This window comes from Cricetulus griseus, chromosome 4 (genome assembly GCF_003668045.3).
Source record: "Cricetulus griseus strain 17A/GY chromosome 4, alternate assembly CriGri-PICRH-1.0, whole genome shotgun sequence".
In the NCBI taxonomy this organism is placed as follows: Eukaryota; Metazoa; Chordata; class Mammalia; order Rodentia; family Cricetidae; genus Cricetulus; species Cricetulus griseus.
This window is the reverse complement of record NC_048597.1, coordinates 52,712,542-52,735,038: the sequence shown is the minus strand read 5'-3', so window position 1 is coordinate 52,735,038 and position 22,497 is coordinate 52,712,542. Positions and strand designations below refer to the sequence as shown.

Genomic DNA, 22,497 nt, shown 5'->3' with positions numbered 1-22,497 from the left:
TTTGTGATGGCAAATAACTGATATTCTATAAAGTATACTGACTTACTAAGCTATGATGCCTAATAGGTTAAGCATATTTAATAATTTTTCAACAATTATAATTAACATTAAGTCAAGAGCCATCTGTGAAGTCACAAGAAGAAATAAAGATCAAAATATTAGCTAACCTAGCATGCACTAATGCATATTATAATACTATTACATCACAATATTATATAGAAGATCTATGGAGGTGGACTGGCAGAATGGTTCAGTGGGTAAAAGATGACTGTCAACACACCTGATGACCAGAGTTCCTTCTCCAGAACCCACATGATGGGAAGAAAACTGACTCTTGCAAGTTGTCCTCTGATCCTCACTTATGGGATATGGCATGCACATACATGTGTGTACGTGTATTCACGTGCACAAGCACGCGTACACACGCACGCACATGCACACACACAAAGATCTATGGAGGCCATATTCCATGATCTTCCTAGTATTCTTGCCCCAGAGTGTACATAATACCTGTGACTTGCTTTTAACCAAGAGAATGTGGCAATGATCATGGGATGTCATTTCCATGATTGTTACATAGGCCTATGACCTCTATCTTCTGGAAATACTCTCTTGCAAATAAAATATATGTATAACCTGGAACTTATGCCATGTAGGAGATAGAAATAACATCCCTTATTATATGTAACCTTGTATATTTTCAATATCAAACCAAGTAAACATATCATTCAAGAAATTTCAAATTGTTCTAGTAAAGCAAGTTTTCTAGATTTTTTTGTTCTAAAGTTGTTAGCAAAATATCCCTTCTCTTTAGTTTGGTTAATATTCTTTGGAAATATTTGGGCTACATTAACAAGTAGAACACCAAAGACAACAAATGTGAACTGACATAATAATAGGTTCAAATAATTTAAGAGTCTATAAATCACAGTTTACATATTGAATTTCATCTACAAAAAATGTCAAACACTCTGTTTTTCTAACATAACAAAATTTATGACCACTGATAGCAAGTATTGTTGATATGATTAAAACGGCAACATTTTAGTCATTGCCTGGCTCACATTAAAAGTAACTTTTTCATGTTTCATTCTAAAATGTATTTGAAAGGAACCCAAGAATCAGGAGATATAAGCATGCTTTAAGTCACATGATGGCACATATACATCATTTCAAAACAAATATATATATATTGTAGGTATTTAAACAAAACAGTGTGAGACTGGAGAGATTATTCAATAGTTAAGTTAAAAGCACTGGCTGTTCTTCCAGAGGATCCAGGTTTGATTTCCAACACCTATACAGCGGCTCATAACTATCTAACTCTAGTCCAAGAGGATCTGACACCCTCTTCTAGCCTCTATAGACACCACGCATGCACGTGGTGTACAGACATTCATGCACACAAAACACTCGTACACATAAAATTTAAATATTAAAAATTATAAGTCCTTTAAAACAAAATAATGTTTTCAGAGTTCCTAGGATATAAACTTGTACCAAAACTGTCAGCTTGTTCCTTAGGTTGCTAACCAATTAATACATTCCAACTTAGATTTGAAAAAAATACTATAACTGGAAATCATGATCATCAATATTTCTTCAAGAGAGTCACAAGGGGAACAATAATATTACCTTTAATGTCTTAATGATGAGGAAATAAACAAAAAATAAACAATGTACTTTATCCATCAATACAAAAGTAAACAGTGAGGTGTACTCAAGGCATTGAAAATGAACACAAATCTTGTATCATACATGCATGTGTGCACATGGTATGCATGTATACATGGATGTGTTTTGAGGTCAGAGATTATTAGCAGGTTTCTTCCTTTATCACAGTAGCTTTTTATTTTTCCTTGAGACAGGCCCACTCTCATTGAACCTGAAGCTCACAGATTTGGCTAGGCTGGTTGTGCAAGGAGCTCCAGGGATCTGCCTTCCCCACCGCCAGAGTGACCAGCTTGGCAGGGATACTGAGGACCCAAACTCAGGTCCTCCTGCTTACACAGCAAGCACTTACTAACTGAATAATCTCCCAGCTCCCCTCCCTCAAAGAAATCGTGTGAACAGGTAGATATTAACAGCATAACAATCTGAATAGGGGATAGTTTTGATGATATAGCAGCATAGCACCTCTGAACTGGTCTGATAGTTTTTCAATATCCTTACATTTCTACTGTATTACTTATTTTATATTTAAAATAAGATAGCATGCCATACACTTAGTACTGCCTGGCTCATTGTACCTTTGCAGTACTCATGAAAACCATTTCTTTTACAATATAAAGTAGAAAAATAATCAGCCTAATCCAGAGAAAGCAGTCTTGACTACCTTTAGTGAAAAAAAAGGGGGGGGGTGGGGAGTTTCTGTGTAGCCCTGGCTTCTCATGGAACTTGCTCCATAGACCAGGCTGGCCTCAAACTCACCACCTGCCTCTGCATTCTGAGTGCTGGAATTAAAGGCATGTGCCACCACTGCCTAGCAGTAATTTTTTTCTCTCCATTTTTTTATTAAATTAGAAACAAGATTGTTTTACATGTCAATCCCAGTTCCCTCTCCCTCCCCTCCTCCCCTGCCCCCCACTAACACCCTACTTATCCCGTACCATTTCTGCTCCCCAGGTGGGGTGAGGCCTTCCATAGGGGTCTTCAGGGTCTGTCATATCCTTTGGGATAGGGCCTAGGCCCTCCCTCATGTGTCTAGGCTGAGGAAGTATCCCTCTATGTGGGATGGGCTCCCAAAGTCCATTCCTATGCTAGGGATAAGTACTGATCTACTACAAGAGGCCCCATAGACTTCCAAGGCCTCCTCACTGACACCCACATTCATGGGGTCTGGATCAGTCCCATGCTGGTTTCCCAGTGATCAGTCTGGGGGCCAAGAGCTCCCCCTTGTTCAGGTCAGCTGTTTCTAACAGTAAATTCTTAAGTGTTAATTTTTCTCCTTGTAAAAAATACTAGATATAAAGATGCCAATACATAAAGTAATGGGATGCAATTCTCATGAATTTTATTCAGAATATTTAGTTTATGATTTAACCCTCACATATTATGCACACAAGATGAAAAATACTGAAAAAAAATGAGGAATTTCCATATAGCTATCCTTCTATTTTCTCATATTCATAAAACATATACATTTCATTTTCTGCCAAAATAGCAGTGATTCCTTACCAGCCATTATCATGCAATAAAATCAGCACTGTGTTGGGCTCTAAGTCAACACTGTTATCCCTCCAGTGTTTACGTTGGTTTGAATGGTGTCAGTCTGTATATATTTGCTTCTCAAAGGATTTTCTTTTTACCATTAACATCAAATTTTCCTGTGGTGTGCTTTTCCATTTACTACAAAAAGTTTGGTTGCTTCCCTCGGAGTAGATAGACTTCTTTACACAGTTAAGGTACATCCAGTATTTACTTGATCACTGATGATTATAAGTGGATGTGCATATGTCTAGGTCTAATTGAATCCAACACTGGAAACATTAAAATTTGATACAATTTATTACAAATAAAATAACTTCTCCTGTTTGCATTCAAATAAACCCCTGGCTATGATCATTCTAAATTGAGTGGAACTGAATTTTGATCAAAGTACCATCTTTGGTGATGCTAAAATTCACTGTTTAATTAGAACTGACATTACTGCTAAAAAGTATTTAGATAAGAAAGTCAGGGTTGGAACACTGGGGATATCAGAAATAATAAAAATATGTAAAATAAATTTGTCTTTACTTGATTTTTTAAATCTTAGGTCTAAGTTTTCATTGCCATAGCCCAGGGAAATGAAAACATGATTGCTGAAGTGATGTTCCATAGCCTAGAGAACAAAAGGTTTAGGTATTTCACATTTTTATAAATGGCTGAATCTATCCCAATTACTCATTTTCTACAAAAAAAATCTGTCAATAGCATAGACTTATAAAACAAAAAGTCTGTCAAGCTAGCATGAAATTTTCTTGAGAAACAGTTCTGTCATACATAGCAGTTATTCACCAATGTTCTTACCGTTCTCTGTTAAACTTAAGGGAATGAAGAATGGCTGGCCTTTTCTGTCTCAGATTCCACAAATGAAGTGTATCATCTGAACTCGCACTAACCAAAGCGCCCTGTGACAAAAGAAGACAAAGTGTTTGGCTTACTTATTAGGACAACAGAAACAACAAATTTACCTTTCTAACATTGCCTGAATACATATGTGCTTATGCAACCTAGAAAAAAGAAGAAAAATTACAGAATGAAAGTTTAAGAATGCTGAGTTGGAGAGGCAAGTAACTTACTACATATGGATGGTCAAGAGGACTTGTTCAGAAATACCCTTTTCCTACTAGAGAGGAATAATCAATATATCACCTGCACTGGTTAGGTTTTATCAACTTGATACAAATTAGAGTCATGTGAGTGAGGATCCTCGGCTGAGGAACTGCCTCCATTAGAACCACCCTGTGGAATGTCTGTGGTGTATTTATTGATTGCTGATAGATGTAAGAGGGCCTGGGAAACTATGCAATGCCCACCCTTAGGCAGGTTTATGAGAAACCTGGCTGAGCACAAGCCAGAAGGAGCAAGAAATCAGTAGCATTCCTCCATGGTTTCTACTTCAAGTTACTGCCCTGCTGCAGTTCCTGCTCTGACTTCGTTCAATGATGAACTGCGACCTGTTAGATGAAATCAAACAAGTCCCCTCCAAGTTGCTTTTAGACACGGTGTTTATCACAGCAGCTAAAAACAAACTAAGACAACATCATTGTGACTATTTAAGGGCTTTTCTTTTATTTCCTTTAAGAAAATAACATTTAAAATCTTTTAAATCTTTGTTTCTACTATTCACATAAATATAATGTATAACTTCACAAGGAAGCCAATACCCAGCCCAGTTTTATCAATCAAATACAGGTCATAAAAGTTTATCTAATTTTCCCATCTAAAAATTATGTGTGGTTTCTTAAAATTATATATTTTGTAATTTGACCTGCTGCTTACAGTCCAAAAAGCTTTATCTGTGATACAAGAAAAAACAATATTTCTTAACCTGGAATTAAGTATAACTATAAAAATAATACTAAAATTCTTTGCCTTATACCACCAATTACAAATTAATCCTATCCTCAAATACAACAGAATATATCCTACCATTGAAAGGAACAGAAAGCATATATCCAGATAACTGTCACATACAACTTTATACACAGAGAGACAGACATTTAAAGGTCATCTTTTACTATACTAAAGGTCATAACTTTTACTATACTAATATCTTTCTCACTGAAATGACACCTAAAGCTACCCTAGAGTACTAAGTGTTCTCTAATAACTATCTGGCAGACACATGGTGATCTCGAGATACCTAAAATGCTTTATATATTTCCCAAACAACTTTATTACAAGTAATCTTTCATAGTTTACAACCTTGGTCACATACACATTCTCATTTATATCCCATGTGAAAACCTATTTTTAAATTGCCAACTTTATTTCTCGTCCAGAAATTAAAAGAAAGATTCTAAATGTCTTTCTGAAACAGTTCCTAAACCCAAACTACTCTGTACTGATGGGGGATGTCCTTCTGTGTATATGTTTTTTTATTGTTTTATTCTTCTGAATAAAACACTATTTGACCAGTAGCTAGGCAGGAAGTATAGTTGGGGCCACCAGACCAGGAGAAGGCTTGGGAGAGAAGGACAGAGAGAGGCAATCAAGAGACACCATGCTGCCGAAGGAGTAACATGCTGGATTAGAGTAAGCCACAGCCTTGTGACAATAGATAATTAGAAATAGATTAATAATTAAGAGAGAGCTAGCCAGTAAGAAGCCCTACTCATCACCAAACAGTTTATAAATTATTATAAGACTGTGTATTTATTTGGATCTGAAGGGCAGCGGGACCAGGCAGAACAGAAACTGTGTCTACACAGTCTTAGCCAGGGTTACTATTGCTGAAATGAAACACCATAGCCAAAGAAACCTGGGTAGAAAAGAGTTTATTTGGCTTACACTTCCACCGCACTGCTCATCACTGAAGAAAGTCAAAGCAGGAACTCAAACAGGGCAGGATCCTGGAGGCAAAAGCTAATGCAGAGGCCATGGAGGAGTGTTGCTTACTAGCTTGCTTCCTGTGACTTGCTCAGTCTGCCTTCTTATAGAGCCAAGGACCACCAGCCCAGGGATGATCCCACCCACAATGGGCTGGGCTCTCCCCCATCAATAACTAATTAAGAAAATTCCTTACAGCTGGATCTTAGGGAGGTATTTTTTTCAATTGAGTTTCCTTCCTTTTAGTTAGCTCTAGATTGTGCCAAGCTGACATAAAACTAGCCAGCACAACTGACCTTTGTCAACTTAGCACAAACATCACTTTTAAGCCACAACCCTTCCTTTCTTAATTGTCCCCAAGATCTCAGATTAAAAAACATAAATAACTTTAAAAGTCCCACAGTTTTTAACAAGTTCAAACACATTAAAATCAGTCCCTTTAAAGTAGCCAATCTCTTTTAAAATCCAAAGTCTTTTAAAATTCAAAGTCTCTCAATTGGGCTCCAGAAAAAAATAAAAAACAAGTTAAATACTTTCTTATTTCAACAGGGAACAACCAAATCAAAGCAAAACCAAACTCCAACTGTCCAGTGTCTGAGATGCATTCACAATCTTCTCAACTCCTCTAAAGGGTTTCAGTTACTTCTCCAGCTGCACCCTCTGCAGCACACACAGCTTGTCTTCTGAACTTTGGCTGGCTCCCTGCTCCCCTGCTGCTGCTACTGGTGGTGGTGGTCATCCCATGATACTGATATCTCAAAAACTGCTGGAGTCTTCTGCTGCAACTGAGCTGCACTATCACCAATAGCCTCTCATAGGTTTGTTTTATGGTGCCAAGCCTCAACTTTTCGGCCCGACCCTTCAGTCATGGGCCTTCAATTGGCACTGAGACTGCACCTTCACCAATGTCCTCGTCTGGTCTCTTGAAGTATGACGGCTGCTCTCCATGACCCTTTCATGCCTTCAAAACCCGTACCACCTGGGTGATTCTTACACTACCAAGTTCAGCTGCCAGAGATAGGCACAACCTTGGCCACCTCAGGAATACAGCTTCTGTGTACTAACTCTAAGGAAACACTTCCTGGAAGACTTCACCTCAGTCATGCTGGTCTCTTCTTAATCAGCTCTTTCTCAGCTCCAGCTAACCAGCATCAACTGTCCCAGTTTTCGATTCAGTGGTGCTGGTCTCTTGTTAATCATGACCAACTCTTCAGCCCCAGCTGACCAGAATGACAGACTCTAAATTCAAAAGAGCAAACAGCCCTGATAGAGTCTTTTAACTTCCCTTGAAAACTTCACAGGTCAGGCCTGCTCTCAAGATCCTACAAAACATCCCACTGAGTTCTAAACACTCAACAGATTTTCTAGATCAAAGTTCCAAAGTTCTTCCACAGTCCTCCCAAAAACTTGATCAGGTGTGTCACATCAATGCCCCACTATTCTGATACCAACTTGTCTTAGTTAGGGTTACAATTGGTGTGATGAAACATCATGACCAAAGAAACCTGGAGAGAAAAGGTTTTATTTGGCTTACACTCCCAGAGCTCTGCTCATCATTGAAGGAAGTCAGGACAGGATCCTGGAGACAAGAGCTGATGCAGAGGCCATGGAAGGACGCTAGTTATGGTCTTGCTTCCCATGGTTTGCACAACCTGCTTTCTTATAAAACCTAGGGCCACCAGCTCAGGGATGATCCCACCCACAATGGGCTGGGCCCTCCTCTATCAATCACTAATTAAGAAAATACCTTACAGCTGAATCTTGGGGAGGAATTTTTCATTTGAGATTCTCTCCTTTCAGGTAACTCTAGCTTGTGTCAAGTTAATATAAGTCTAGCTAGTATGGTATTCCACGATATTTCTCATTATATCATATATCTGGGATTTGGGTCTCACAGAAGAATATCTTTATAACAAATTATAATCAGAATATTTTCATTAATGTTTATGTAATTTTCATATATATGTAAATACACATGTCCAATATATATAATATATAATATATACTTTAGCATGAACTCAAACTATTTTATACCATGCAATAACATTTACCTTATTATGCTTTGAAGATTTATATATTTGTGTGGATGAGTTGTTTATAAATGCATAAATTATTTCAATATATAAACTAAAATTATTAATATTTCTTGAAAGATTTTAATGAACTACAACTTTTTAGCTCAGTACAGAATAATGATCTCATTTCTGAGAGAGGGAGACATTCACTTGGGAAAAGGTAACAATAGAAAGATGAAATTATTATTATGAAATTGTTAAACCATGATTTATAATAGATAATTTTCCAAAACACAAAACAATATACCAAAGAAAACAGAATTAAAATATAACAGCATAAACTGCATAACATTTCTGTGTGACATCTGATTAAGCTATAAAGAAAATCAGTATTATTAGGTCTGTGATAAGATTAGGATGTAACAACATCAATGGACCAAGTTCATTAGCAGAATGCCTATAGTTCATTTACAGAAGCAAAATGAACTTCCACCAGTAATACTTCTGATAAACTGCAAAAAATGTAAATCTGTAAATAAGGAGCTCTAACAATGGAGTCAGGAACTGGAAGATATGGAGAAAAGTCCAGAAATTATTATGGGGTACATCAGGGCAGGTAGTTGATGATAAACAATGAAAACAATACAAGGAGATTGAAGCTTGTCTTTATTTATTTAGTTACATAACCCCAGTAGAACAAGAGCAAACTTAGGGCCTCAAAGACAATTCTGAGAAACTAAGAGCAAACTACAGAGAAACAACCTTCTTAGCCTTGAAATTACATATTCTGTTTCTAAAAATTTAAAAAGCTAATCTCTATAATACCTACAGACACAAATAAAATGCATACATAAACCAACAAGTGTGTATGAAAATAAAAGATAAATGCATACATACAGATAAAAGATGCATGGATTATACATATAAAAGCCTACTGGTAAAGAAGCATATACTTTCAATGAAGATACAAGTAAAATATTTAAATTAGGGGAAGAGAGTGAGTAGATAGAAATCTCAATGGTTTAGCAAAATATTAAATAATTTTTAAAATTATGATACAAAGTCACAATAAAAGAATCTTCTGATAGACAAAATATTTTTCTCTTATTTAGTATTAAATTTAGATTTTTAGTTTAATGTTTCTTAAAATTTAAAATCTAAATTTAATATAGGAATATGAAAAACATGAATTTTAGTAATAATGTATACAATCTATTTTAAAGATCTAAAATCATAATATCAAAAAGAACTATATCAACTACAAGTTGAATACCCACAATGCAAATATATAAAGCCTAGATGCTCCAAAAGTTTAACTTTTCCACAAAGGGAAAATTCTATACCTGATCTACTGTGGTTAAATTAAAAATATATGACCATTGAAAAAATATACAAAATTACCACCAAACTATGTGTATAAAGTATACACACTATATAAATGAATTTAATACTTAGAGGTGGGTCCCTTCTCCAAAGTGTCCCAATATATACACAAATATTCCCACATTTAAAATCCAGGATCCATAGACTTTCTAGACCCAACTGCATTGGATAAGAAATACTCAACCTGTAATACTCTGTGAGTGCAAGTGTGGGCATATTTATGTTTTAAATAATTAAAAATACTCTGTGCATACATGTTTGAAATAGTAAAAAAAAAAAAATCTTACCTCATTGATCAGGAATTGGAGCTGCAAGACAGCTGCACCACTTTCATGTTGGCAGTAACAGTCAACACCAGGCCTCCCAAGTCTAACACAACAGAAGTCAAGGATTCTAACATTTGAATTAGCACAAATATTAAAAAGTAAGGGAGAATCTGATTTTTTTAGCAACTAACTTTTAATTCTTCATTGTTCTTATTTTTAAAAAGAATTGAAATATTTTACTTTACACAAATTTAATTATATGGTATAACAGTAATACTCTAACAATTAGAAGAATTATAGGAAAACATTAGAAGGAAGAAGTTACCTTCCCGTTAAAGTTAAACAAGAGTTGAGAATCCAGACACATGTCATTTCTTTTAATATTTATCTGATTAAACATTTTCCCAGAGTACATTCAAATAACTGAAAGATTTCGATGCAATAAATGAAATAACAAAATGCTTAATATGTTAGCTGGGCATGATGGCACATGCCTTTAATCTCAGCACTTAGGAGGCAGAGATAGGAGGATCTCTGAGTTCCACACAGCCTGATCTACATAGTGAGTTCTAGAACAGCCAGTTTCAAATAGTTTACACAGTTCTATTCCCCGTTTCACACTTCATTCCACTCCACAGTACTTTCCTACAGAACTCTGGAATACTTCAGCATGTGTCCATCCTTTTTACTGTGCTTTTGGGCCTTGTGAATTCTCCTTAGCCTCCCTCACTTCATTATGACTTTAGCAAAGGGGGTCTGCTAGATTTCATAGCCCTCTAGTGTGGCTGTGTTGACGATTAAAGCTAACCAGGGCAGCCATCCTTCTGACAAAACTAGCAGCTGAAAGTTTTCCAAAAATCATAATATAGTACAGAGAGCTAGCTTTCCTTAAAGTATTTGTAGACTAAATAATTGCCTTCAACTCCACAGACTTATGCCTTTTTGTAGGTATAAATAAACCAATATAAAGAAGATGTTGACTTCAACTTTTTGATGCATGATGCTGACAGATTTTTAAGCTATGCTTTATCCTCTTGACCTTGTGAACACATCTAACAGACTCATAAGGAAGTTAGGCTTTTTTTCTCCTTTGACACCAGCAGGAGATTTGAACCACGAAAACTCTTACCCTAATACTACAACTCTAATCCTAATCCCACACTGTTGAAATTTTAAAAAGCGACACATGAGAGAAAAAAGTCATGCAACAGAGCTTGGGTCGTGGGGCTTTTTATTAAAGGAGTGGGAAAAGGGGAGAGTGGGGGGCAGCCTCTGAAGATAGGAGCAGCAGAAAAGGAAAGAGAGGCAGGAAGCAGGGAGAGAGACAGGGAGAAAGAGGAGAGACAGAAAAACAGGCAGAGAAGCAGAGAGAGTGAGACAGAGACAGAGAGAAAGAGAAAAATGGGAGGTGGCCAGGATCCTTTTAAAAGAGAACGTAGTGAATGTGCACAGGTGGTGCTCTTAGTGGCTGAGCCAAGGATATATCCTGTCAGAACCCCAAGGACAGGCCTGTCCAGATGCCTGAATACTAATAATAACTGCAATAAAAATTCAGGCAATTTTTTGCCGGGTATTGGTGGCACACACCTTTAATCCCAGCACACGGGAGGCAGAGGCAGGTGGATCTCTGTGAGTTCGAGGCCAGCCTGGTCTCCAGAGAGAGTTCCAGGATAGGCTCCAAAGCTACACAGAGAAACCCTGTCTCGAAAAAAAAAAATTCAGGCAATTTTTTTCTTTTTCTTATTTTGGATGTGCTTGAGCAATCTACCCAATTCTCTCAACTATATAAAAATACATTTTCATATATTTTCAATTTCAATTATTTTCATATCCTGTTAAAATAAGTGAGATATGATCAGTTTCAATATCAGAATCAACTTTGAATGAGGGTCCATATGACTATATGTGACCATGTAACTAGCAAATGTCTTCACCCTGCATTAACTAAATCTTCTCCACTTCTGAATAACAGTGGAATTTCTCTACTTAAATAAAATGATGTGCTGTGCACAAACTATGGAATCTTGAACTCAGTCATCACCAAATAGTGTCACAAATTGCTTTTGGGATGTTGAGGGTTACAGAACTTAGTCTCTCTGCTTGGTACATGGTCAGCTACAAGGGAGAATATAGCTACTCGAGGATCAAAGTAAAAAGTGTAGTCATATCATTTTGATGAGGAAATCAACGAGTGGATAAACGTAAGAGGTGTGCTTTACGGCAATGCTACCTTGTAAAATTTAAGAGCAAACAATACTTTTTTTCTTTGTCCACATTTCTATCCTCCATTTTCTATCTTGACAGACGGTGTTATTTAATAGATATCGATTCTAAAATTTACTTTGCAGATATCCATTTAAAATAATATCTAAAACTTAGTTTCCTGCTGCTATTTTGCAGTTAGTAAAGGATTCATATAAATCAATTTTAAAAACACAAAGACAAAAATGCCATGAAAATATGGTGATTTAAATAAGATAAAATTATCTCAAGATCTTAAAGCAGTAATTTATTACCCAGTTTAATTCATGCTTTCACCATCTGCTTTATACTTCTCGGTGATGACATTTCAGTTTACCTAACTTTAACAAATGTATAAAATGTTACAAAAATAAAAGACTATAATTTACTTTTCAAATATTAAATCCTTAGTTACATGAAAGCATAACAGTTGATGGTGAAAGTAGCATGGTAGTTACAGAGAATCTGGTAATGTTTAAGATTGAGGAAATATTCTTTAGAAATTCATAACCACAGATCATCTTACATTCCATCTTAACTGATCTCCCTGTGCAATTGTTGACTTTAATACATCAACTTAAGTAGGCCATGATACCCCAATTTTTGGTCAAATGCCAGTATATATCTTGCTAGGAAAGCATTTTTTAGATGTGCCTTATATCTAAATCAAAAAAGTCTTGAGTACAGTAAATTGCCCTCAATTATAGGAATGTGCCTCCTCTAAATCCTTGACATTCTTAATAAAAAAGACTAAGAGACCCTAGGAAGGAAGTCTGCTTCCAGACTGCCTTTAGACACTACAACATCAAGTCTTTCCTGGATATCCAGCCAACCAATGGACTCTAGATTTTTGATTTGAGACTCTCATAAATGTATGAGCCAATATTTTTAAGTGACTGATGATTAATTGTTAAAGAGACACATATATACAGACATGCTAGTGGCCATTTCCTCTAGAGAACCCATATTAATATACCTTATTTCAAATTTATCCTCTACCATTCATCCTGAGTCATCTTTCTATGGTACAAAATGTATAATGTTACATCTGTTTTTTAAATTCACTGTTATGAGAAACATATACAAATTTCTTATGCAGTTTTGATTACATGCCCTGTAGGGCCTTTTATGAAATGATTGCTCCTATCATTTAGCCTTTGAGGTCCCTAAGATCTTTTGACATGTAGTTAGAGATGCTAGTTTTTTTTTTTTTTAAGAGCATCAAATACAATCAAACTCAGGAAATTTTTATGCAGAATATAGTGTTGGTCCTGGAAGCTTGCCTGGACTATTTTTTCAGCCTTCCCAGTAAATTATTTAGTGTGCTTTTAAAATAAACACATCCATACAAATTTAATCTCTTTTGAACTAGAAATACTAATTCTAGGAAGAGGCGATGCTTTTAAAGAGATAAAAGAATTTCAGAAAACATAAAGCTATAACTACCACTTAGATACTTTGTATCCCTCATGCCAAATGACCAAAATTGATGTGGACTCTGATTTTTATGAGAAGCAATAGTTACTACTATAAAAATTGTGCCATAATAAGTTCCCTAATTCTTCCATGCCCAGTAGTAGTTATAGCTTGACAAGTGTTCATTAACCTTGAAAAGATGATCTAGGTAGACCTACTAGGAAAGCAACTTAGAATAGCAGAAGTGTTAGCTGACAGTAGGAAAATCTAGTGAATAATATTACAGGAGATTGTTGAATCCCAAATGTACTGTATATATGTATGAAAATGGCAAAGAACTAAATTTTAAAAATTCTAGAAGAATGAGCTAATAAATATCAGTTATAATGTTGAAGTGACTGTGGCAGAAGAGAATTATAGTTTGTTATGCTAACCCTCTTACTGTAAGAGCTTTTAACATATTATAACTAAGCAAAGCTTATTGGAATCAGTGACAGAACAGAGGAAATAGAATGAGGTATAAGAATAAATGAGGGCAAAATGTTCTAATTTGCAACAGATACTGTCAGTGTCCTGATAAATCCCTTTGGCCATTACAGTTGTGACACATACAGCCGATCTTTAGCTGCCAACACCTAAGGCTTTTTCTTGACAATGGCATTTAGTCTACCTATGTGAATAACAGCTCAGAAACTTTAAAGAACTATACACATCCTTTCTATTATCTCTTGCCATCCTCAAGTAATAAATGACAAGAACTGACTATTTGACTCTTCAGGAGGATAATGATGTTAAATGTACTAAAATATTCTAATTTTTGGTGATACTTGGCATTGATTCCAAGGCTTTGAACATGCCAGGAAAGTGCTCTATGACTGAGTTACAGCTACAGCCTTTAAAAATATACATGTAGCCAGGCAGTAGTGGCTCATGCCTTTAATTCCAGCACTCAGCAGAGGCAAGATCTCTGTGAGTTTGAGGCCAGCTTGGTCTACAGAGTGAGTGAGTTCCAGGACAGCCAGGGTTGTTACACAGAGAAACCCTATGTCAAAAAAAGTGTGTGTGTGTGTGTGTGTGTGTGTGTGTGTGTGTGTGTGTGTGTGTGAATGTATTTATTTTTATTTTGAGATAGGGTGTCACTAGATTGCCCAGGCTACATTTAAACTTGTGAACCTCCTGTCTGGAACTTCTGACTAGCTTAGATTATAGATTGGCCCCACCAGAGCAGATTAAATTTGATACTTAAAACTTTCTGAGACTTAAAATTCCAAGTCTAAAATATTTCACAGATGAATTTTATCAAAAGTTTAAAAAATTCAAAAGACCAGACCAATTTTACAACTTACATAAAAAGAACAAATAATTTCTTACTAAATTTATCAGATACCATTGCTCTAATAACTGTACCAGTCAAAAGTCTTGCTTGAAGAGACAACTACAGACCAATATTCTTAATGTCATCTTCTAATGTTTTAGAAAATATTTTCCTAATAGAAAAAGCTATTTTAATGGGGTAAAGAAAACATGAATGCTATAGTTACTGGTAGGAAAAAGGCTTGAATATGTGATCACATGATTTTTATCTAATAATAAAACTCCTTTATCCTAATAATTTATTAATAGCTATATGAATCAAACTTTCACTTAACTCCATGAGGTGGTCTAAATGAAAATGGTATCCATGGACTCATAGGGAGTGGCATTATTAGATGTGTGACCTGGTTGGAGGAGGTGTGGCCAAATTGGAGGAAGTGTGTCGTAGGGGGCAAACTTTGAAGTTTCAGAAGATCAAGTCAGGCCCAGTGTCACTCTCCCTTCCTACTACCTGCCAATCCAGATATAGAACTCTCAACTACTTCTCCAGCATCATGTCTGCCTGTATGTGGCCATGCTTCTTACCATGGCAATAATGGACTAAACTTCTACACTGTAAGCCAGCCCCAATTAAATGTTTTCTTTATCAGAGTTGCTGAGGTAAACACATCTATTCATTCACAGCAATAAAACCCTAACTAGTGGTTGGTAACAGGGTATAGCTGTGATAAGTCTGACCATGCTTTTGTTTGGAGGAATATGGACTTTGGGAATTTGGATTTGAAAAGCAGTAGAATGCTTTAAGTGGGGATTAATAGTTCACATTAGGAGCATGGAAGATAGTGGTGCTGAGGGTGATGTAAACTCTGAGAGCCTGGTTCAAGAGGTTTTTAAAGGAGAATAATATTTGTATGCGGCCTAGAGACCATTCTTGTGATATTTTGGCTAAGAATATGGATTCTTTTTGCCCTTGTCTGAATAATCTGCCTGAGGCTAAATTGAAGAGATTTGGGTTAATTGTATTGGCAGGGGAAATCTCAAAATAGCCTAATATTGATCCTATTGATAAGGCCACACCTCCTCCAACCAGACCACACCTCTAATAATGACACTTCCTGAGTCTTTTGCAACCATTTTCATTCAAACCACCCTGTGGTCATATGGTTATTAGTATTCACTCCTATGCAGATCTATAAAAAAAAAAGAAGTGATTCCAGTAAGGAAAAATACAAAATGTTCAGTTTAAGGAGCAAAGGAAGTGGAATGGAGCCAATTCCTGTGTTCAAGGAGATAAACAGATTAAAGAAAGCCCAATATTAAATGGAATAAAAGGAGCAGTAACCTCAGGACAAGATCCTACCTAGCTTAGCTTCCTACTTGTGAAAGGAATTAAAGAAAAGTTTAGAGCCAGTCATGGTAGTACATGCCTTTTATCCCAGCACCCTAGAGGCAAAGGCAGAAAGATCTCTGAATTCAAAGCCAGCCTGTTTTACAGATCAAGATTCAGGACAGCCAAGCTTAGGTGGTGAAGGAAACAGAATTCTGGTTTTAAAAAAAAATGTATTTGAATGAGGGGGACATGTTCCAGCCCCAGCAAGCAGCAGAACTTGGCCATGTGGTTCTGGATTTAGAATCCAGAGTACCAAAAAGGGGTTATAGAATCTCCTCTGTGACTAAGGAACGCCATTGAGGCCAGGCATATGTCAGGGGTGTCTCTGCATGGAGACCTAGAGAGGTTATTGTGCAAAGTTATGAAGGTGAAGCCTTGATTGCCTTGGAGACCCCAAGAGGTTGGAGATACCAGGCCTGTGAGATATCTGCCAAAGAAAGCTGCTAATAGGGAATAGAACCAGCCCATGAGAGAGAAGGGTGTTGCAGTCAACAAAGCTGAAAGGAGTTGGAAATCTGGAGTATTTTAACAACATACATGGAAACAAAGAGTTTGGAGTTTGTTCAGCTGGTTTTCGTTGAGTATTTCCTTGCTATGTTCCCTTTGTTCCATTTTGGAATGATAATGTATATTCTATGCCATTGTATATTTGAAGTATGTGATCAGCCTTTTGATTTTGATTCTACAGGGGTTACAGTCAAGAGATTGCCATTAGTCTCTAAAGAGACTTTGGACTTTTAAACAGGGTTGAGACTGTTAAAGACTATGGGGACTAAATGCATTTTACATATAATACAGCTACAAGCCTAAGGGGGCCAGGAATGTGGTGTTTGGATTAAAATGCCCCTCATAGACTCATAGGGAGTGGTATTATTGAAGGTGTGGCCTGATTGGAAGAGGTGTGGCCTTGTTGAAGAAAATGTGTCATAGGGGGTGAACTTTTGAGGTTTCAGAAGCTCAATTTAGGCCCACTGCCACTCTCTTTTCCTGTTGCCTACAAATTCAGTTGTAGAACTCTCAGCTATGTCTCCAGAGCCATGTCTGCCTGCATGCTACCATGCTTCCTGCCAGACAATAATGGACTAATTCCCTGAACCTATAAGCCAGCCCCAATTAAATGTTTTTCCTTTATAAGAGTTGCTATAGTCATGGCATCTATTCACAACAATAAAACTCTAAGATACTCCATAAAATTATATCAAAATTTAAAAGGTGAATTTACTATATGATAAGCTTCAAAAATGAAATAAAAGATTAGGAACTGGAGAGATGGCATAGCAGATAAGAGAACTGGCTATTCTTCCAGAGGACCTGGGTACAATTCCTAGCATCAACATGGTGGCTCACAATCATCTGTAATACCAGTTCCAGGGATACAAAATGATCTTCTGGCCTCCCTGGGCACCAAACATGTACATGGTACACAGACATACAGGCCAGAAAAACATCTACACACATAAAACAAAGAATAAAACAGTAAATTAATCTGAAGTAAAAACTAACTAAATATGTTATATAGCAGAAGTGATAAATCTTAAAAGAATAATAATCATTAAAATGGAGTCTACTGTTTTTCACATTATAAAACATATTTTTATTTTTCAAAAGCAGAGATTGTCAAACTATACAAGAAACACAAATTTTATGCTCCCTACGAAAACAAATTTTAAAATATAGTAAGTTAAAAATCAGACTATATATTCTTAAAGATATATTATACTAAGACTAACCAAAAGAGAGTTTAAGAGACTGTGTTCATCAGGTAAACTAGATTTCAGATCAAAGAATATGACTAGGGTCATAAAGTCATTTACAAATATGAAATTTTTTTAATTTGTCAAGAAGATTTACCACTAAATGTTTATATATACAATGACAGAGCTGAAAATGGGTAAAACAAAAACTGGTGGAACTATAAACATAAATAGATCAACCTACAGTTGTAATGGGAGATTGTAATGCCACTATCTTAATAATGAGAAAACAGATAGAAGATCAGTACAAATACAGATTTGAACAACACCATAAATCAGTTTGACCTAACTGACATTTATAGAACAATCTACTCAGCAACTGCAAACACATTTAACACTTATCGATATGACAATATACAGTTCTGTAAAGAAGAAAAGTTTCAATTAATTGAAAGAATTCAGATTAAACAAAGTATAATATCTTACCCTAACATAATTAAATTAGGACCCTTACTATAAAGGTTACTGGAAAAATACATGATACTTGAAGGCTAAATAATACAAATAGCCCAGAGATTAAGAAAATAAATTAATTAGAATTTTAAAAATATTTTAAATTGAATGGGAGCAAAAATACAACTAATACAAATAATAAATACAAAATGTCGGGCTATAATCTTTCAGTCCTGCAAAAACACAGTTGTTCCATTCCTTTTTTCTTTCCATTTTTTATTTAAATTAGAAACAATATTATTTTACATGTCAATCCCAGTTCCTTCTGCCTCCCCTCCTCCTCTGCCACCCCCTGCCACCCTACTAACACCCTACCTATTCCAAACCCTTTCTGCTCCCCAGGGAGGGTGAGGCATTCCATAGGAGATCTCCATTCCTTTTAATGAAAATTAAATGAAATTTAATTTAAATTGAAATTGAAATTTTTAAATGAAAAATTAAAAATGAAAAATTAAAAAAAAATAAAATGAAAAATTCTAGAGGTCATTATATAAACAAGAAACTCCAAAATGTAGAAAGAATAGTGACCTCAGGAATGATACAGCAGGGAGTTCCTGTGTTCCACTATTGCCACTCAAATCATGGACAAGGCACTCCAGAGGTCTCCAAAATGAAAAGTTCTAGAGCCTAGTCTCAATGGTTACACATTAAAAAACACTCCCAAATCTAAGGTTCAGGGAATACTGAAGAAGAGGATCAGTGACTTTACTGTGAGATTGTTTGTCCTAGTAATGTCAGAAGCAATACCCATAAAGGCTCACCAACATGGCTGCCTAAATATGATGATAAGGATGACACCAAAGAACATGTCAAACTGATCAGAGAAAAGCCCACAAAGGCTCAATCCTACATGAATTACTACAGACAACCGAATAAAGCTGACAGGGGAAGAGGTGGTCCTCCACCAAAGAAGAACATACCAATTGGTTGTCCAGTGCCGAACAGTCAGCCCTAAAAACATAATATGGGTAGAACTACATGGTTTAAACAGGTTATATTTAGGAATATATATATATATATATATATATATATATATATATATATATATATATATACTTGCATATATATATATATGCAAGTAATAACAATTAGTTCAAAAAATAAAGGCCATGAATTTGGAGACTGGAAAGGGGAATATGGGAGGGTTTGGAGGGAGGAAAGGGGAAAAATGTTGTACTTAAATTATAATCTTAAAACTAAAAAAAGTCATCTTATAAAAATAGCAAAGACCACTGATCCACCTAATGCATAAACCTCAATGTAAAGTTACCAAAAAAGAAAAAAAGTTAACATGACAACTTCAAAGAAACAATTAATACTTTACACTTCAAAGTAAAAGAAAAGGGTACAATATCCAAGGAAGGATTTAAAAGAATGACTCTAAAGAAAATGAGTTAAATTGAAGAGAGCAAAGATATAGATGATTCAACAAACCAGGTAAACAATCTGTGACATGAGGGAGAAATGCAGCAAAAATAAAGATTTTGAAAATAAAAATTAGATATTTCAGAAATGAAGAACTCAATAAGTCAATGTTTAAAATACAGGTAAAAGTCCCAATAATAGAACATATTAAGCATAATAAAGAATATTCAAATCTGAAGACAAGTCTCTTGAAAGTACCAAGACAATAAAAAGGAAAAATATAATGAAAAAAGAATGAAGACAGCCTTTGAAATTTTTTGAGACATCAAACATACTTTTGAATTTTGGAAGTACATGAAGGGGGAGGGCATAAAAAACCCATTTTGATAGCTAGTCTTCAATATTATCTTTGCTGGATTAGAATCACCATGGAAATACACTTCTAAGAGAGGCTAACAGGGTGTTCCCAGAAAAGTTTAACTGAGGAGGGAAAACCCACGATGAATGTGTCCCATGCACTAGGGTCTTGAAGTAAATAAGAAGCAGAAAGCAAGTGGAATATCAGGACTCATTGTTCTACTTTCTGATAGCAGATGCCACGTGACCGGCTGACTTACATTTCTACAGCAGTGACTTCTGCTCTTTATAATGAACTCAAACTGTGAACCAAAATAGATCCTCCCTTCCTTAAATCATTTTTCTCAGATATTTTACTACAGCAGCATGAAAAATTAACTAACTCATCTATTAAAAAATAGGTGAATATTTCTAATCTTGGGAGACGGCTATCAGGATACAGTATACCTTTTGGACTCTAAGTAAATATAACCTGAAAAGATGATCACCAGAGTATATTCAAGTTAAACTATCAAAAGTTTAAGTTTGAACTGGGGAGATAACCCAGTGGAAATCACTTTTGGCATAAGCATCTAGCTCCCCCAAGCCTATGGAAAAAACAGGCAAGGCATTGTGGCTACTTGTAATCCCAGCACGGAGGCGGCACAGTCAAAGCATCTCCAGAGCCAGCTGGCTAGCTAGACTAGCTGGAAATGGTGAGCTCCAGGTTCAGCAAGAGACCATGTCTCAATAAATAAAGTGCAGATCAATGAAGAAAGACAGCTGACATCAATTGACTTCCACAGACATTCGTACATACATACACAAGCACACAATGATATTTTAAGGTTTAAGACAAAGAAAATTCTAAAACCTATAAGAATAAAATATCTAGTCACATTTAAGAATACAACCACTAAAGTAAAATGTTTCTGAACAACAATTTACAAGCCAAGAGAAGACAGAATTCTAACTTCTGGAAGAAAACAACTTTTAAGCAAGACATTGCAAAGCTTTTCAGAAACAAAGGAGAAATAAAGACCTTTCAAAAAAACAAAAACTCAAGAAGGTCATCACCACTAGACCATTATAAAATACAGCTCAGGAAGTTCCACGTCCAAAAGCAAACTATAACTACTATCTTGAAAATATATAAGTCACTAGAAGAAATCCACAGGAGAGAAAAGAATCAAACCTTATCAGAGCAATAGACCACAAAATCTCAATTAACAATTAAAAAAGGAAGAAAAAACACCCACAGAATATTCAAAACACCAAAAAGAAAACTGGCAAAAAATAACAGCAGTAATGATTTTTTTCTCAGTTGTGACCTTGAATATAAACGGATTACATTCATCAACTGAAAGATATAAAGGGTTAAAGAGGAATAATGCAACAGGAATGGTTAAATTGGGGTGGGGCTGTGAGGGCCTCTATCCAATAGATTATTGAATAGAGGAAGGAATATGGGGAGGGATAACACCAAAGGCCTCTTGAAAAAAGCCATAAGGAAACCTGCTACTGTAATAGCTTCTGAAAATATATTCTGGTACACATACACATATAAAAAGAATTTTAATGAAGTTACCCAACAATGCATGGACAACACTCCAACCAGAAACCACATGCTAGCAAATTTTAAAAAAAAAAAGTAATAGAAATGGGTTAATTCTTTTGATTTGTTACACAAGGGGTTCTCATAGATTTACAAGCATTACAAGTTATTGTTGATGTCATTGAATACCCCTTCAGAACTTGATGGCAAGACCCTATTGCTAAAGACATCATATACTTGAGTCATAGAACATGGAGAAACCAAGCCACAAAAAGTTGCTTAATGACACAATTCAAAAAGTCTGGAAAACAAGAACAAACCAAATTCAAAACCAATTGATGACAAGAAATAATATAAATAAAAAAAACAGTACAACCACCTAATCTAAGAGCTGGTTCTTTGAGAAGATAAACAAGATTGACAGACTCTTGGCTCAACTAACCAAAAAAAAAAAAAAAAAAAAAAAAAAAAAAAAAAAAAAAACAGAATCAGAAACGAACAGACAACCATTATAACAGATACCAAAGAAATTAAAACTATTATAAGGGGATATTTATTCCATTAAGTTGGGAAAACTAAAAGAAATAGATACATCTCTTTTAAATTAAAAATTAAACCAAAAAGCCACCAACCAACAAACCCATATCAAATAAGGAGCTTGAAATAGTAATAAAGCTTCCCAACAAAGAAAAGTCCAAGCCCTTATGCATTCACAGCAAAATAAACATTAAAAGAAAATTTAAGGCCAATATCCATGTTGGACACAGAGAAAAACTCAAAGCAACACTGAACTCAGGAAAGAGATAAAGGATATCCATATCCCCATTCTTTTTCAATATTATGTTAGAAGCACTAGCTGGAGCAGTAGACAAGAAAAGGAAATTAAAGGGCTAGAAATGAGAAAAGAAGAGGTCAAACATCTCTCATTTGCAAATGAATTGATATTATACATGAGATATCTTAAAATTTTTAC

General features: G+C 35.6%; 1 protein-coding gene across 4 annotated transcripts in view; it reads right to left on the bottom strand.

Moving 5' to 3' along the window:
* The window catches only part of Stxbp5l (syntaxin binding protein 5 like), a 215,683-nt gene that overhangs the window by 152,789 nt on the left and 40,397 nt on the right, over positions 1-22,497 (bottom strand). For all 4 annotated transcript variants that reach the window (XM_027412712.2, XM_035444255.1, XM_027412713.2 and 1 more), the window contains exons 3-4: positions 9,722-9,803; positions 4,012-4,112 (exon numbers count right to left, since the gene is read on the bottom strand). In XM_027412712.2, the coding sequence (XP_027268513.1) occupies positions 4,012-4,112; positions 9,722-9,803 (183 nt within the window). The remainder of the gene's footprint in view (positions 1-4,011; positions 4,113-9,721; positions 9,804-22,497) is intronic.